Source organism: Aspergillus vadensis, assembly GCF_003184925.1.
Source record: "Aspergillus vadensis CBS 113365 unplaced genomic scaffold BO88scaffold_35, whole genome shotgun sequence".
NCBI lineage: Eukaryota > Fungi > Ascomycota > Eurotiomycetes > Eurotiales > Aspergillaceae > Aspergillus > Aspergillus vadensis.
The window spans coordinates 187,830-205,380 of NW_020292073.1; the positions used below are offsets into that span (position 1 = coordinate 187,830).

The 17,551-nt window shown below is 53.6% G+C and overlaps 5 protein-coding genes across 5 annotated transcripts; 1 reads left to right on the top strand and 4 right to left on the bottom strand.

Annotated features, from left to right (window-relative positions):
* Positions 1 to 629: 629 nt before the first annotated feature.
* Positions 630 to 5,033, bottom strand: BO88DRAFT_352356 (Sec7 domain protein; the record flags this gene model as incomplete). Its single annotated transcript, XM_025703586.1, has 2 exons — positions 630 to 2,518; positions 2,570 to 5,033. 2 exons carry the CDS (start codon positions 5,031 to 5,033, stop codon positions 630 to 632), a joined length of 4,353 nt encoding a protein of 1,450 aa, XP_025557692.1.
* A 2,102-nt stretch (positions 5,034 to 7,135) lies between these two features.
* BO88DRAFT_491863 (unc-50 family protein) lies at positions 7,136 to 8,805 on the top strand. The gene is made up of 5 exons (XM_025712880.1): positions 7,136 to 7,414; positions 7,535 to 7,634; positions 7,702 to 7,747; positions 7,805 to 8,142; positions 8,203 to 8,805. The coding sequence occupies exons 1-5, from the start codon at positions 7,305 to 7,307 to the stop codon at positions 8,512 to 8,514; spliced, it is 906 nt and encodes a 301-aa protein (XP_025557693.1). The 5' UTR covers positions 7,136 to 7,304; the 3' UTR covers positions 8,515 to 8,805.
* Positions 8,806 to 8,947: 142 nt separating this feature from the next.
* BO88DRAFT_439121 (PDGFA associated 1 family protein) lies at positions 8,948 to 10,214 on the bottom strand (the record flags this gene model as incomplete). The annotated part of the gene is made up of 3 exons (XM_025709701.1): positions 9,876 to 10,214; positions 9,737 to 9,804; positions 8,948 to 9,673 (listed from the first exon to the last, which is right to left on the bottom strand). Exons 1-3 carry the CDS (start codon positions 9,919 to 9,921, stop codon positions 8,948 to 8,950), a joined length of 840 nt encoding a protein of 279 aa, XP_025557694.1. The 5' UTR covers positions 9,922 to 10,214.
* A 42-nt stretch (positions 10,215 to 10,256) lies between these two features.
* BO88DRAFT_192540 (putative MFS monocarboxylate transporter) lies at positions 10,257 to 12,252 on the bottom strand. The gene has a single exon (XM_025701829.1). It carries the CDS (start codon positions 11,932 to 11,934, stop codon positions 10,471 to 10,473), a length of 1,464 nt encoding a protein of 487 aa, XP_025557695.1. The 5' UTR covers positions 11,935 to 12,252; the 3' UTR covers positions 10,257 to 10,470.
* A 1,550-nt stretch (positions 12,253 to 13,802) lies between these two features.
* Positions 13,803 to 16,841, bottom strand: orlA (putative alpha,alpha-trehalose-phosphate synthase subunit Tps2; the record flags this gene model as incomplete). The annotated part of the gene is made up of 3 exons (XM_025703583.1): positions 13,803 to 13,972; positions 14,089 to 16,333; positions 16,416 to 16,841. 3 exons carry the CDS (start codon positions 16,839 to 16,841, stop codon positions 13,803 to 13,805), a joined length of 2,841 nt encoding a protein of 946 aa, XP_025557696.1.
* Between the last annotated feature and the right edge of the window lie 710 nt (positions 16,842 to 17,551).

Consider the following 17,551-nt stretch of genomic DNA (forward strand, 5'->3'; position numbering starts at 1 on the left):
TGGATGGGAAAAAGGAACATCGAAGGGAGAGTGAGGTTGTGGTGCAGCTGCAACCTTCCTGTTGTTATGGTTGTTGTTGTTTGTGCCTTCGCCCAATCAGCACGTGCCCGCTCGGTCCCGTCCCCAAGAAGTTACTACTTACTCAGTATACCACTCTATTACGTCTTTCATAGATCTAACGCTTCATTCACCTTGGGAATCAATCAAAAAAATGTGGAATATCTTTTACTGCCAACTGTCCGGGTCAGGCCCTAGTAATTTTCACTGAAACTTCTTACTTCATGGCAACCAGTCACGTAAATCTCGTCAAAACCGGGTCGAAGAGGAAAAAAAATCAAAAGACAGTAAGTACATAATGCTCGGGGTCACAGAGTCACAAAGGCAAGAGCTAGGATAAGTCGAAGGGAACCCAGAGGTGATGCAAATCTTGTGCGCTCTAGAGTCGGAGACTTTTCTTATAATCCAACAGAAAGGCAGAGAAGTGAATGGGGAAGTAATTAAAGCTGGGTTGGGTATACAAAGCAAATCAAGAAAATCTAAGCTCCCTGGGGCTCCTCGCCCTCAAACCCCCGAGAGCCAGCTCGATAGTATGACGTCGGGCGAATTTCAGACACTCCTCTAAGCACAGGTTACTCGGCAGGGGTGCTCTCTTCCCGATTGGTATAGATCCGTTTCTTCTGCTCCAAAGCTGAGGAGAGCGAGTCAATGTAGGTCCGGAACTTCACGATTTCCCGCAGCAGATACGACGACTTGCGCTCCCAGTTGGCCAAAGCCTTGGCTGCATTGGGGTGCCGCGGCGAGAAGGCAAGGATCATGGCGGGTCGAAGCTCGTTATGTCGCTGCAGTTCCTCTTCCACATTCTTGACATACGTTTGCAGGGCCTTCAGTTGTTCATCTTCTGGCAGAGCTGATGCCATCATGCTCTGTTGGGGAGGAGCCCAATCGCTGATGTGCACTCGATCTGCCGGCAGTCGGGGCCGGACCCCCTGCTGGTCAATAGAGCTGCGGATCGAGCTCTGGATGCTCGGTCGCGCCCCCGACGAAGAAGGAGGAGTCCGGCTGCTCTCTGCCGAGATCAGGGCGCTATTAATGACTGCATCGCTCCAGCCATACTCCATGTTACTGATGCCACCAATCAAAGGCTCCTTGGATAGTCGCGCGCTCCAATAATTGGCGCTGGACACAAATTCCCGAACGATTTCTGGCGTGCCGGCTTGGAACAGATGTACGGCGCCCGTGGGCAGGCTCAGGGCCCAGACATGCGGGCGAGACTTGGAATACCCGGGAGGTGGCAGCGCGCTGGCAATGGTTTGACGCAAAAGGAACTTCCAGATTTCTTCCGCATTTTCCGTCCAGTTGCCTCCTCCTACCACGACGCCGCCAGGATGCCGTTGCTTGGCCTTCTGTCGGACTGATTTCATGGAGGCGTTGAAGGAGAACAGGCGCATCCAACCTTGTTGGATGACGGCAAAACATTCGTTCCAGTTGCGATCTTTAGCCCTCTTATCCACCGAGTCCAAGTGATGCTTGTGCTTGAGGCTTCCTTCCTTGGCCCATGGGGCGCCCGCAAGCTGTAGAGTCTCATCTTCCAGGAGGGGCGTATTCCGCTCGGCGTCTTCAAAGCTGGCTATCGAATGTGCCGAGTCCTCACGGATAATGGCCTGACTCAAGGCATTGGCAAAGCCAATCGATTGTTGATAATCCCCACGTGGGTAATCCGAGCCGAAAGAATCCACCGACGCAGAGGTCAACTTCCCCGAAGAGTACTTGCTCCACGTACTGGATGCCGACGGGCTCCAGAGGGAAGACTGGTCATCCAAGCTAGTCCGGCTAGAGCCCATCGTAGATGGCGGATACAGCCTGGCTCGAGATCGGGGCTTCGAGGACCATCGTGCCGTTCCATAACGGGAATCGGCAGAGCGGCCGCGTGGATAGATATCGGAGCCACTTTTGCTGACTGTACTCGGACTCCTGCGGAGCCCACCAGGGTGAGGTCCCAGTAGATTATTCGAGGACGAACGTGTCGGCTCCTTTTCCACTTGGGCACCATGCAAGGGGAGTTTCTGCTTCTGAATCGACGTGTAAAAGTCTCGCAGCACCATTTCCACTTGTTGCTCCCACGCTCGCATCGTACCGGTAAACGGGGTGTTGACGAGGGGGCCGGTGTCATTGTCAGGGTCATTTATCATCTTGGCCGAGAGATCCGTCCGCGAAAGTCGATTTACCAACTTGGTAGGGCCATTGGTCGGCTTATCAGCAGTTGGAGCTTTCCGTTCAAGGTCGTCAGTGGTAGCAGATCTGGAATTCGAGGCCAGGGACGGCGGATCTTGTGATAGGGATTTGGATTTGTTAGCGTCGCGCTGGTCAAAGCCGTCCGGCGCAGCATCCGCCGCCACTCGATGAATTGTCGGCATAGTGTTTCGGACAAATTGGGTTTTCGTCATCTTCTGCTCGATATCGGCAAGGTGCAAGTCGGTGTTCAGCAGGAGAAGCGAGTAACAAATGGTGTGCACGACATCTGTAGAGCAGTTAGATCGAAATCTATCAAGCAGTCAAGGCGTGAACAAACCAGAAGCTTTGAAGCTATGACGTGGGTTGCACTCGCACCACCGGGTGGAAAAGGCATCCAAGACTCGGTCCACTTGTTGCGTTTCTCCTTTCAACACCAATCGGTTACACAGACTTCGAAGAGCTGCCAGGATGTTCAGATTGGCCCAGTCAAAGAGATCCATGTACGCCTTGCGGACGAAGGCTCGGTCCGGATCGCCCAGCCAAGCCGCAGCCGGCTCGTTTCCTACGACTTGATCCTGGCTATCAAAGAGCATCTGCGCTTGTTCTTTGTCCGAAATAGTTGGCTCGCTAGCCGGGATATCATCCGGGCTAGTCTCCGCAAGATCGGCAAGCTTTGGCTCCGTCGGCCCCATGGCGGCACTCTCAGATGCCGTGTAGTAATTCGACATTTCCGAAATCGAAGCCCGTGGCGAGCCACCTGGACCATTAGCAGGGGTAGAGAATCGGCTCGTGCCATCAACCATCTCATCTTTGGGTACGTCAGAGGTGGGTATCTCCTTGGATTCTTCTGGGACATCCTCAGCACTGTGTGTGGGGCTCGCGCTCATTTGAGAGAAGCTCTCCATGACGGGCGAAAGCGAGGAAATAACAGTCTCCTGTGGCTTCAAGCCGCCTGGCAAAGCAAAGACCTGGTCTTTATCCACGGAGTCCAAATCACTGCCGCGCGAGCTCACGCCATCGCGTGATGCTCTTGAACCTGGTTGGCGGTCAACAGGAGCAATGGGATCCTGACCATTAGACTTGGATCCGGACTCTTCATCTCCACTACTATTTCCTAAAAATGTAGCCTCATGATTATTTGCGGATGAGACTGCGGGGTATAAACTGTATTTTGCCTTGGGGGGACCGGAGGTTGTAAGGAGGCTGCCTCGCGGACTGTGTGTTGACGTGGTTCCTGGATTCTTGGCTTCCGCATCTTCTGTCGCCGCCGCACGGGACTGCGAGGGCTTGTTGGCCTGGTCCGGCCCAGATGCAGTCGAATCCGTGATATACGGGTTCATCACTTTTTTCAGACTACTGACCGGACTAGGCTCGGGTTTCATAATTTCCATCGCCCTGGAGCCTGACAGCTCCGGAGGAAGCACGATCGGAGGCGGGGCACTTTCAGCCACGGACTTCTTCCGCCGGCGGAAGAAGGACGACTTTTTGGTCACCACTTGATGGCTTCCATCGCGGCCCGAATTGAGCCCCGTTCCACTGTGCTTCAGCGGCTGTCTCCAGCTCTTGACATCCTTGGTCTCGAACTCTTGGGCGGAATGGGAATCGGATTGATTGTAATCGGACGGTCCGAATGTGGGGGCTTTAGAGCCAAAGACTCGTCGAAAGAATCCCGGTCGTTCTTTGGCCGGCGCTGGCTCAGGCGGCGGGGGAAATATTGGTTTGTTGAAAGAGATGGTTGGGCTGGGCGCAGGCGGGTCAAGTGAGGAGGGGATTGTAGGCGGAAGCTCTAAGCCTGCATCACCCAGATTCGCCAGGTCGAGATCTCGGCTCCGGATAGTGGCCGTCCCAATGTTCTCCGGGCGAGACTTCCGGGTGGTATTCGCACGCGGAGACTTGATACTGTTCCGTCGTGAGGCCACCGGCGTCCGTGACTGCTGCAGGCTGAGCGAACCTGCATAGTCCCCTTGCGAAGATGGGTGGTTTTTGCTGGGGCCTCCGGGAATACTTGGCGTAGGAGCTGCGTCAAAGTCGCTGAAGGACCAGGAACCGTAGTCGGCAACCGGTTCGGAAAAGGGGATGAAAGGCGGCCGAGTGCCGAAGTCGAAGCTCGCCGAACGTCTCTCTCCAGTTGAATCCGCTCGGCGACGTAACAGAGGCGGGCCAAAGTCTAACTGGGAGGAAGCACTTCCTTTGCTCCCATTTCTCGCAGTATGAGCCCCTGTCGCTGCCGTAGAACTCGGCCGGTAGTCATATAGCTGGCTGCGTGAGCCGGTGCCTTCCCGGCTGCGCGTGCTCCCAAATCTTCTCAGGCTAGAGTGGTAATTTGAGCTGCTATTACTCCGACGACCTCTCGGGAGCTGGGACGCATGGCGAGCCGTGCCGTCGTCAAAGGTGCCGTCTACCTCTGACGATAGGGAGGATGAAAAGGTGTGTCCGCGATAACGTCGTTGGGCCAACGATTCCGGTGAACCGTGGCCGTAGAGGTCCGTTTCGAAAACCGAGTTGAATAACCGGTAGTCATCCAGCACAGAGGAACCCGCCACGAACTGGTCTAGGGAAAGAAGCATATTATCGACGATGGAGGTACGGGCCGCATGCTTCGGGGACAGCGATAGGTCGTGAGGATCTCGCTCGTCACAAGACTCATTGCTCTCGTTGGTGTTGTCGGTTGGATTGAAGTCATCTAGAAAGGTCTCCCGGACAGAGGGTCGCGGATGAGTCCCTCTCCTCGTAGGCTTCCCATTGACAGCTTCGGAGGGGGGTGTTCGAGGGGGGGACCGGCCGGCGTGCTGCTGAGGCATTTTGAGACTCCCCTGTTATCTATGGTAATCGAGGACGTCTGGCATTCGTTGTAGTGAACGGAATGAGTGGGGAGAAGGGGTTGAGCCTTAGGGATATTGGTCGCCAAGTCCCTGGGCACCGTTGGCCATGGACGATCTCAACCAGCAGGTAGTTGAGACGATTGTCCACTTGTCGTGCACACCGTCCTGCGTCAAGCGAGCGAGAGAGGGGGTTTGGGCCGGTTGATAGAATCGCGTGCTCAGGACCGGATCTGAGTTTCACAGAAGTCGAACAGACCGTCTTCAAGGCGCAGTCAAGGGTGGTGTGTATCACCTGTCGCACATTGCGTGAGGGGGAGGGGGGGAAAGGGAAATTTCGAAGTGTAAGGGGGCAGTCGAATGATCAAACCGACGTCCTTATGGGGGGAATTGCTGTAATCTTTTTGGAGGTAAGGCAGATTAGCCAGAGATTCAATGGGAAAGATAGACAGAGGGCGATCCAGGAAAGTTAGAGGCGAACCACCCCCAGACGCACAGGAAAGGAACGGTCGAGTGTTGAAGCGGGAACCGACCGGTGACGATCGTGGGTCGCCACGATGAGAGAAGGAGAGAGTGCAAAGAGTGTGTAGTGTGCAGTGTGAATGAGGAGAGAGAGAAAGGTAAAGAGGAAAGGAGGGTAGCGATTGAAACGCTTCAGGAATTTTGGCGCAATTGAAGAGGGACAAAAATTGGAAATGAATTGAATGCCTGAGCAGCCCCCGGACTTGCAGATGGAAATGCGCCCAGGAACGGCGGCCGAAGTGGGATCACCGGAGAAGGAGGAAGTGCAGCAGCACAAAGTTGTACACTAGACTACTCCCTTAGCAGCAAAATAAAAAAGCATGGACAGAAGCAGACGTTTAGTCCGTTGGAGTGGTTCAGGGATGGACCATCTGCCATCGTCCACCTTCCCAAACTAGTTCCAGTAGCGTTCACTAGTTGCGGGTCTAGAGTCCGTCGCGATAATCAAAGAGTCAGTTTCTCAGGGGCATGCATCCGAGTTCCTGCAGGTTCAATATCTCCAGCTTGCGAGTTCAGTCTCCCTTCTGCCTCCCTGAAATCTATGTATTCTGTTCTGCTTCCGTTCAATGTGTGGATGCTGACAAGTTTGAATCAGAACTACTACGTACTGTACAGTAGTATCAGAAGGACGATCCAGGAGTGTCTTGCAGCTTGCATGGTTCCATTGGGGAGGGAGGGTCCTTGCTATTCCCAGTTCCAGTGAATTGACTGCCATCAAGTGGATCCAGTTACTCCGTATTCCTCAATTCCTACTGGATCAGGTGGAAACGGGCCGTCATGCACCCCCCGATCGATAATATCTATCATTTCATACGAAACTGATCCTGTCCAGTCCATGCACCAGTCTTCCGTGACCCATCGCAGAGCTCCATCGCACCCAAAGGTAGGGCAACGACCAAATTGGTCAGTATGCTGGAGATGGATCAAATTCGATCCAAGGATGGCTTTTGCGATCAGGCCAGCCTGAGGGGTCTGCATCAATTTCCACCATGCATCATCTATCTATCTATCTATCTATCATCTTTCTTCCCTCGTTGCCGGAGATTTACTCACGCTGGCTGAACTGCATCTACAGTCTCCATATCCAGGCACATACATACAGGATGGTGGTCATGCCCACCTTCCGGGTCCCGGAGCTGAGGCATTCTGTCGCCCGAATGTCAGTCAAATGTAAGCCATGCATGAGAAAAATAAATTAAGGAGCTACTCCTGTCCTCAACAGGCAACCCTCGCAATGTGATACATCGCCGTTTCCTGACGGTTCTAGTGCCGCCACGCACTTGATACACCGGCGTTCACGGTCGATCACCTACAGGGATGGCATGGCTTCCATGTTTCATCCGCCAGCCAGCCAGCAAGCAAACAAACAAGCAAGCAGACAGACTAGACTAGATGTTAGCTAGATAGAATAACCACCCTCCGCCAGTCCAAATTGTAACTTAAAGATTCTGCCGCCATCCACCGTCATCGGACTCTCGGGGAAGAATTGATCCGGGAGTTGGGCTGAAGAGGCTGATGACATAACCCAACGGCCACTCCATCATCAACAAGCAAAGCAATCAATCGATCAATCACTCCATTCGCTAATAGATCGTAATTCCAACCCCCATCCACCACCACCTCAATCAACAAACCACCCCCTGGGTCCGATAGAGGTAGTGGGTACATGACATCCGTGCCTCTCCTTCCCATGTCCGAAGACCTGGGGTTTCCCTTAACCACTCATTGAAGATGAATCCTCACATCTCCGTCCCCCGCCAACATGCCAGCCCGGCCAGCTTCGGCGGCACCACCCCAGCAAGCCGCGGGTCTAGTATCCGCATGCCGCGATTCTTCAAGAGGTAGGCTACTTCCACCCCTCTGGGGATGACTGGAGAAGCATGATAAGTCTATCAAAGGGACAACCATGGCCTTTTCCGATTCTCATCGACCGGTTACTGATGCCCCTGGCTGGCTTACAGGCTGTTCAAGTTCCCGCAAATGGACTTCGAGATGGCTATCTGGGAGATGACGTCTTTGTTGATTGCGCCGAAGAAGGTCTTCAAATCAATCTATTACCATGTGAGTTGATGCCGGCGTCCAGCTCCCCAGCGCGCATCCGGTTATGCTGACCCAAGCTTCACCGCAGAAACGTATGTCATTGCCCCCAACACCGCACCTTGCCGTTTTGGCCCGTTTTCCCCGGGATCTTACACACCCTCATCGATACCTATATTAATAACCTCGTACAGAAACGAAAAACACCTGGCACCGTCCGGACCCTTCATTTACCTACCTCCTATCCTTCTTCCTTCTGCTCACCGCCCTTGCGTGGGGACTCGCCTATGCGCCCTCCTTCGGCTCCATTGTCCGGCTCTCGTTAATCTTCATCTTTGTCCACTTCATCGGCTCGTCCTTGCTGGTCTCGACAGTCGGGTACTTCGCGATCCCGCGGTTGTTCGGGCCCGATGGCGCAGCCGCATCGCTGACGGGATTCCGCGGCGGTCGTGGACGGAGACGCGGCGCAGCGCAAGGCCTATTCACGCAGCCGGGAGAGAAGGACCAGCTTGAATTCGGATACTGCTTTGATGTAAGTGACACTCCTAGAGCATACTGGCAAGTGGCAGCACGGGCTAATCGCAGACACTAGGTATCGAATCGAGCATTCTTCCCTCTGTATCTGCATCTCTACGTGGTCCAGTTCCTGGTCCTCCCGCTGCTCCAGCGCAGCCCCAGCAACGCCCTGGCCACCTTCCTCGGAAACACACTTTACCTGTCGGCCATAACCTACTACACCTACATCACGTTCCTCGGATACAATGCGCTTCCGTTCCTGCACAACACGGAGCTTCTGCTGCTCCCCATCCTGGCATTTGCGGTGCTGTGGCTGGTGAGCTTGATTGCGGGATGGGGGATAGTGGCGCAAGGCCACGGGGTGGAAGGACTGTTCTGGGGTGCATGATTGTTCCCCGCACATGACATGTTATACACACCTGTTCTACCCATTCTTGTGCAAGTAATTTGTCATTTCCGTTTCGGCGCCGGTGTATATGGTGATCTTTGGTCTATTTTTATGTCTGTTCTGTCCGTTCGGGGAATGGGTTCGGGAGCATAATGATTGCATAGGTTCGTTTCTGGTGGTCTCCTTCATCATCTGCTCCACATGAGAGCAGGCAAAAGACATATGGTTCATACTGTACAGCATAGCTGGGTTATATAGCGTCTATCATAGACTCACTTCTGCTACTGTTTCTCCCACTATACCCCATCCTCTTCCTTCCACAGTCGAAATACTCGGATGTAATATCATATATTTTATCCAATTGCACAGGCAACAAGCCAAAACCAACTCAGTAAGTTAACCAAATCTAAAAACCAAATGAAACCCCATCAATTCATTTCCCCTTCTTCCCCTTCTTCCCACCCCCCTTAGCCCCCAACTTCGCCTTCAACTCCTCCGCCCTCTTTCTCGCCGCCTCAGCCTTCTCCTCCTTCTCGACCTCCTTCCTCAATCGCTCCTGCTCCCTCTTCTCCCTCACGAGCGCCAACCGCGCCAAATCCGCCCTCGCCTCCTCCGTCTTCCCCTCCGCATGCAACTTCATATACCGTTCCCTGGCCTGCTGCGCCTCAATAGCCTCCCTCTCCCGTCGCGAAAGCTGCGACAGATCCTGTTGATCCTTGCCAGCACCAGCACCAGCACCACCGGCACCACCGGCCGCATTACTACCACTCAACTGAGACCGAGATTTACTCGTATGGTTCGGATTCGCCGGTAGATCCTCATCCTCGCCATCCGATCCGTCAGAGTTGTCCTCCTCATCCGATGAGGACGGGGGTAGATCGCCCGGTTGCGCGGCGGTTTGGAGTCGTCGGGCTTGCGCAGCTTGCTTTTTGGCTTTGGCTGCGGCGCGGCGCTCTTCACGAGTGAGTTCGGGGGCTGCTGCTGCTGCGGTGGAGTCTGCTGCTGTGGGTGGGATAGAGGAACGGCCGGGTTTTGAGGAGGAGGGGGTGTTGTTGTTGTTGGTGTCGTCTTCAGAGGAGTCCGAGTCCGAGTCCGAGTCGGATGTGCTGCCTTCTTCTTCGTCTTCGTCTATTGAGGAAGGGACATCCTCGTCTGCGTCCTGTTGTTTGTTTAGGTCTTCTGGTTAGAAGGTTTTTCTTTTTGCAGGAGGGGAGGTGCGTACCCGCCATAGGCCAACAGGGTTACCGTCTTTGTCGACGGGTTGGACGTCTCGACTGAAGCGTTTTCCGCCTGTGTGTATGGTTAGTTAGTCCTGGGGAGTTTAGGGTTGTGTTGGCCCTGAGTGTCCAAAAATAACGTACCTCCGCGAGAGGGCTTGGAGAACTTTCCGCGACCGCGGGGAGCCATGATATATGATGGGTGGGGAGTAGGGCGAGTAGATGGGTTCAACGTCGAGGAGAGAAATCAAGATTGGGTAGGGTTTATTTTCCTCCCTGTTGGCAAAGAGAATCTGGAGTCAGCGAGGAGAGGGTTGAGCGATGAGGAAGAGAGGGATGGCGGAGTCAAACAAAGGCATTGATTCTCGGAGGGGCTGCGGCGGGGAAGTACCGCCAGATCGACCGACACTTACACGATCCAGTGCAGAGAAACTGCGCAATATACTAACTACTTTGTACCCCAGCTGGAGATTAAACTGTGGGATAAGATAGAAATGGACTTATTGGTCTATATTTACAAATATTGAGAAATCCACACCTTAAAATCTTAACTATTGTACAAAAACAGCTCTGAGTCACGCTGCCAGTTGCCCAGAACAGGCGGGGAGCCTGACTAAGGCGCGGTCGTTCATTGGTGTCATATTTACTTAGTTAATACATTTTTATTTACTGCTTCACCACTGTATGTACAGTTGGCTCATCTTTGACTACTCCTCCCTCCACTCAGCAGTCATCCTGGTTACGCTCGTTGCCAGGTCAGGCCCAGCTTCGTCACCCTCGCCGCGATCAAGGTCAGCGTCCCCGCCAGAATCGCACTGCCCATGAACATCTGCGCATACAGATATTGCCCATCATCCCGATCAACCAGTGCCCCGGCAATGGGGGTACCGATCAGCGCAGCCACAGCCACTACACTGAGCACCATGCCCATTCTCACTCCTGTCTTCTTCAGGTCCGTGGTAAGCGTGCTCAGGGTGGCCGGGAAGAGCGATTGGATTCCTGCTGCTGCCAGCCCATAGAACGCACTGAAGGCATACATCTCGTCGTAAGTGTGAACCGCAGCCCAGCAGAACGCTACCACTCCTGTCACCAGGCTGAACGGGATCAACATGTTCAAGGGTCCCGTATACCGATCGGCCATCAGGTTGGGAATCAACCGGCCCAGCAGACCAACACCATTCATGACGAGAAGTACGTCGATCGACGTCGAGTTGGAGACCCCGATGATGTTGCGGGCGAAGCTCCCGATGTAGAAGAACCCGATATAGAGGCCCCAGAAGTTGAGGAACATCCCCAGGGCGAACAAAGCATAGGGCGCCTCCTTGAACGCCCCCCACTCCACGAGTGGTCCGCTGCGACGCGGAGGCAGTCGTTGCTGAAGAAACACCAGGCACGGAATCAGCGTCGCCAAAGAGATGAACCCCAGGGTCCGCATGGTCCAGCCATATCCGATTTGAGGGAGGAGTCGCATGACCACCGCCGGGAAAACCAGGCCGCCGGTGGCAGAGCCCGAGGCCACGATTCCGATCGCAATCGCTCGGTTTTTGGTAAAGTAAGTCGGCATCAGCGCAATGGTCGGGCAGAACATCAGTCCACAACCGATGCCCTGACCAACGCCCTGAGCCAGGAACAGCTGCCAATACTGTGTGCACAGGGAGGTCATAAAGATGCAAAATAATTCCAGGACAGCCCCAACAGTCAGGATGGCTTTGAAATAACCGGCGTCGGTTGCGCGTCCAGAGAAGGTGCCGACGAAGAAGAGTAAGAAGATCTGGATACTGCCTACCCAAGAGATATCGGACGGGGTGCGACCTAGCGTCTCGGTATAGTAGGTTTGGAACACTCCAAAACTATTGATGTAGCCCCATGTGTTAAAGATGACGAAATGAGCCAAGGCTACTTGAGACCACGCCTTGAAGCCACCATCGGGGGGAGGTCCCAGGTCCCTTCCAGACTCTCGGGTGCGGACTAGGGTCAAGGTTCTACTGGCCAGTGCGCCAACATGGCTAACATTCGTCGGGGTTTTCGACAATTCCTTTTGTGCTTCGGGGCCAAGGCCTACTTCTTCATCACCCTTCTCATTCCCTAGCGGAAGGAACTGTTCAGGAACGGGAGCGTTGGCAGCTTGACTGGGTCCACTTTTCTCCTCATTTGCGGAGATGGTCAAGTCTTGCTGGGTATCATGCGATGATCTAGCGGACATCTTGAGGGAACGTATACCCCGAAGGGATATCACAGATTTTCGAAAAGATATTTATGTCTGAAAGTTTCGTGTATATCAAAGGGTGATGATTCCTGGTAAATGAAAGCAGGTAGACTAATTGGGAGAGCCAGCCACTCTGCGAGGCACCCAGCTTCTTTATTAATTAATTAATTGGCTTACACACGACCAGAAGGGCTGGCAAGGACAGTCTGGATTGTGGAAGCAATCAGTCGAAGTGATGGCGCGCACCTGACTGATCAACGAGAAGTGGGAATGGGATTTGAAACAGAATAGGGACAGAGAAAGAAACGGTCAAGGATCAGGCACTATGAAGTATGCATCGATGCCCCAGCTATCGACTTGATAGAGATCAAGCGAGTTAATATGTGCGTATGACTCAAGGCGCGTCCAGCAGACGGCATCGGCGGCAATTGGTTATAGCAGCGTTGGAAGTGTCTTCCTGCCAAGGGCCTTTTCGAGGATCAGCCCTGTAAGAAATGAGATAGATAAAGGAACGACGGCTACGCTGCGTGAGTCAGGAAGCGAAGTAAGACTAGAAAATTAGGAGCTAGGGCTTGAAGGGCTCGCAAAGAAGGCCGAAAGCCAACCGCCATGATGGCGGGGAATCAGGTCGGCAATGCTGTGCCGATTCGGCTAAAGAACGAGGACGATCAGTTTGGGATCCAACAGGAACCGACACCCGTAATACATTGGCGATAGTTAGGTCTTGGTTACTTCGACGCCCTATTGTCATGGTGCACCACGGTCCCAAAACCCGGGGGCTCCAGGATTCTTGCTTGGGATTGGGGAAATTGGGCAGGTGGATCCCCTCCCCACCATTGAGCTATTTTACTAGCTGGTTGGGGGAGGGGGAATAATACCATTGCCGATGTGATGGGTCATCCCTGAACAGATGAACAAGTCAGGAAGAGTTGCCAAAGGATGGAGAAGAAAAAAGAGGGGGGGAAGAGAAAGAGAAAAGATATATTGCCAATACAGTCCGGCTTCTTCGTTACACTTCCATACTTTCCCTTTTTTATGTATTATGTATGTTAAGCATATTCTCCGAATAATACGAAGGCACGTGCGGCGGACTTCTGCCCGGCTTTATCTTTTCTTTTTCCCTACTCGAACAACGTCATTGAAGTACGAACTACCACAAAGAAGCCCCCCTGTCCTGCAAGCAATTCATCAATGGGTTGTTGATACATCACTCTCCTAGTGATGGTGGTGGTGGTAGTACTAGTAGTAGTCGTAGTAGTAGTCCTGTCGCGGCACCAATGACCCATCTTGTTCTCAGAGGCAACTCACAAGACGTCTACTGACTTACTACCGTCCGTATTACGAGTCGTGAGCAGGAGACGAAATTGTTGAATCGTGCCCTTCATCGGGCCTCTATATTGTTCTAACGCATCATAACAATGGAAGGCATCCGCCCCTCGAGGCCGGCCCATCTATATATAGTCAATTAGAAGCACCATAAACAGGTATCCATGCTGTCTGTCTCGAGCGTCAAGCAGTCACGCTCGAGTTTTTTATGTTCAAGATCAACGGTTGGAAGGAAGGCAGGGGCTGTTGAAAAGAAGACAAGGGAAAGGACAAAGAGAAACAAAAAAGGTAGGAGAAACCCCCATGCTGGACTCTCGCTAATGGCTGAACGACCCCCCAGAATCCAAATGCCGAATGCATACCCGCTTCGTGACGCCCTCTAACAAATCGCCGCCACCACAGCATCACCTCTACGCCTGGGAAAAGAATGGCAGAAATATATATCAATAATCGCAGATGTTAAATGGAAATCAAAGGCGGTTACGCGGAGACCCTGTCCCCACTTCGAGAAAGGCCACCAGTGCAGTATTAACAGACCCTCAATACTCCTGGGAGCACGAGCTATTGTTGAGCATCGAAATGGTTTCAATCACGTCGGCGGGTTCCAGGAGATGCCAGCTGGCGGCCGTTTGCTTTGAGCTTGCACCAACAGTGACCGAGTAGACGTGGTCTTGTGGCAGATCGAAGTTCTGCAGGGCACGGAACATGTCTGTGAATAAGAGGATTGTTAGCTAGTGTAGAATAAGATGGGATAACGGGAGAGCATGTAAGGTGGAGAAGAATTGGGGAATAAAGAGATCAAGATAAAAAGGAAGAACGCCGTACCTTCATCTGTGAAGTCGTCGCCGGAGCAAAAGATGAACTCCGGAGCCTGCCCAGGGCCGGTGCCGTACTCATTGACGAGGCGAGCCGCGATGAATCCCTTGTTAACGAACGTCGGCCGAACTTCCAGGTTGGCTTTCCCGGCCATGACTTCAACTTCCCATCTCTTCCCAACGGTGTCTTCAAGCTGCTTCCGGCATTCGCGAGCCTGGAACGCACCATACTCCGGATCCGCACGGCGATAATGCCATGTCAGGGCCACACGCTTTCTTTCGATGAAAGAGCCCTGTGTCCGCTCTGTGAAGTGCTGGAACGTATCCATGACCTCCTTCTGCCAGCCCATGTTACTCCGTTCGGCCAGATTCTCCCAGTCATCCGAGTGGGGCTTGCGAATGAAGCATCCGTGCTCTGCACTTAGTCCTAGCTCGGGAATGTGGCCCATCCACTCATCCAAGAAGGCTTGATCACGCCCACTGATGATCCAGACCGCATTTCGTGGGTCTGCGGCGAGGGACTTGATAGTACGCAGCACCCGATCCGAGGGGATCGCAGCTTGCGGGTCTTTGACAATTGGAGTAAGAGTACCATCGTAGTCAAACATGAATAGTCTCTTACGAGCCCGACGGTACTGCCGCACTAGCTTGGCCCGATCGAGGGCCGGCGTTGCCACGGATTGGTCAAATGACGAGAGGTTGGTGAGGAGACGAGTGACAAACTGCTTTGACCAGGACGAGACTGTGTTTGCAGTGACGTGTTTGTAAAGCTTCTGATGCTGCGACATCTTCTCTTCCGGAGACATGGTTAGGGCTTTGTTGATGGCTCCCGCCACGCCGACGGTATCCCATGGGTTGATATGGATGGCATTGGACAAAGTCCCCGCCGTACCAGAGAACTCGGAGAGGATCAAGGGGCCATAGTTGTTCTGTTGGCAGATGATATACTCCAGACTAGTCGTGTTCATGCCGTCGCGGACCGTGGTGATGAGTCCGACATCAGCGACACGCAGCAGCGCGAAGTACTCATGAGGGGAGAGGTACTGCGGGTAGTACTTGACGGGGGCAAAGCTCAATGATCCGAACCGGCCATTGATGGTAGAAACCAGATTAGAGACCTGACTGGCAATCTTGTTCTCTTCTTTCTGCTCGTCGACGCTGGTTGGGCTGGTCACCTGGATCAGGACCACCTTATCCCGCCATTCAGGGTACCGCTCGAGGAAGACCTCGAACGACTGCAGCTTCTGGGCCACACCGCGGACACTGTCCAGTCGATCACGGCCGACAATAATCTTCTTTCCGGCATAAAGCTTGCGAATACCCAAGACTGCCTTTTCTATCTCGGCAGACCCGAAGGCTGCCTTTTGGATCGTCTTGGTATCGATACCTATTGGGAAGACATCCACTGCTACATGAGCACCGTAGGCATCCACCCCGGCCGAGTTGGAATCAAAGCCAAGGACACGCGTACAGCAAGATGAGAAGTGACGAGAGTATGAGAACGTCTGGAAGCCGATCATGTTGGCCCCCAGGACCCCCGTAAGCACCTCCTTGCGCTTGGCCAAGCAGCGCATGAACTCACTGCTGGGAAATGGCGCATGCAGGAAGAAACCAATGTAAATGTTGGGGATGCGTTGGCGCAGCATACTCGGTACCAGGAATAGGTGGTAGTCATGGATCCAGACAATATCTCCTTCTTTGTATTCTTGCGCAATGCGATCGGCGAAGAGACGATTCATGCGGACGTAGTCTGCCCACCACTTACGTTCCGATTTGCCGTCCGTGGGACCGTGCTGTTTGTAATGAAGGAGTGGGTAGAGCTCGCGCTCGGCATAACGCCTCCACCGACCCTGGTCGTCCAAGAAGACCATGTCATCTGGATGTTCCGATTCACCGGTCAACCAAACCGGCACGATCTTACCGTAACGGCTGGAGCTCAACTGCTTATCGAGCCTTTCTCGATCCTCCAGGTCCACTTCGAAGCCGTCAAGAAGAGGATGACTGGGTAGGCGTTGGCTGGCATCCACAGGCACCGGTGCGGCAGCTTTATTGAGGGGCAAGGCCGAACCGTTTAGGGTGGTCGGCACTTTGGCACTTGTGTTGATGGGAATCTGTTGCAAAGGAATCGCTGTCTCCTGGACCGGCTCGACCTCGCCGGTCCAGCCAACGAGGGTGTGGGACCATCTCGATTCACCAGAACCAAGATAGGCCATTGAATCAAATAGAGCGGAGGTTCCCGGACGGGGTTTCAGCTCCTACAATCCCGTTCGATCAGCTAAGTCCTCTTACTGATTCCCACCTCAAAGTACGAGTGATCTGGCGGGGGAAGTGACTTACCCAGTCGGACCCGGGATGGAGATAGAGCTTATAGGGGATACAGAACGCAGCACTGATCACTCGGCCGGTAAGACGCAGGCTGGGGTATTGTTCGCGGGGGTCGGCGTCCAGCATGATGGGAGATTCTATCAGGCTCAAGCGGCGCAACAATTCAGGACCCGATTTGGCGTCCTTGACAGCCTGAGCGGGAGTGATGGGGGAAGCGACAGCTGGAGGGACCGAAGAAGCGTGGTTCCCGGGGGTATCAGAAAAGTAGGAAGGGGCATCGGGGAGGGTGGAGGGCTGGGTCTGTTCACCCCGCAGATCCGGGGTGGCATTTGAGGCATTCACAAACGCATCTTCGCCCAGAACATTCAGGCCAGAGCCAATGGGGCCCGGATTGGGCTGGCCATCGGGCATGGCGGCAGACCGTTGTTCGGCGGCCATGACGAAAACGGACGCGGCGGAGCGAGGAATCACAGTCAGTCAGTCAATGACAGGCAGAACGGGAACCAATCTGCAGTCAATCTGGGAGGTAGCGCGATCAGTTAGTTGCAAACCATGGAATATTAGGGGAAGAAATTAGGTGGTTTTTGAACTCCGGTGATAAAAAGGAAGAATTAAAATGGCGATGGTGGGGAAGACTGTGTTGGGTTTTGGGGGGGGGGGGGTAAAAGGGAAAGGGCAAGAAGCGTTGGAAGTACCTTTTTTTAGTTTGGGGGGGTGTAAAGGGAAGTGTAGATTAGGGAGGGAGGGGGAGGGAGATAAGCTGGAGTACCTGGGAATGAATTGGTATGTATGGAGAGAGAGAAAGAGGGTGTTTGGTGGGGTTGCTAACAGGGAAGAGAGCGGGCTAGAAGAGAGAAAGGCGGACTAGGCCATTGGGGGGGGAAGAGGGGGCAAAGGAACTAGTAGTAAATGGCACTGAAAAGAAAGATGAACGATGGCACAATGATCAATTCCCTCCGTCAGAAAAGAGAAAGAATGGGGGTAACAAGAGTGTGACGATGAGAAGAGGGAAGGGAAGGAGGGAGAAGTTGGTTTAGTGGGTAGGAGATTCAATTATGATGTGAGAGCAAGAGACAAGACGCAAGTGGGGGGGGGAGGGAGAAGAGACGGAGAGAGAGAGACACAGAAAGCAGGGCAGAGAGCAGCAG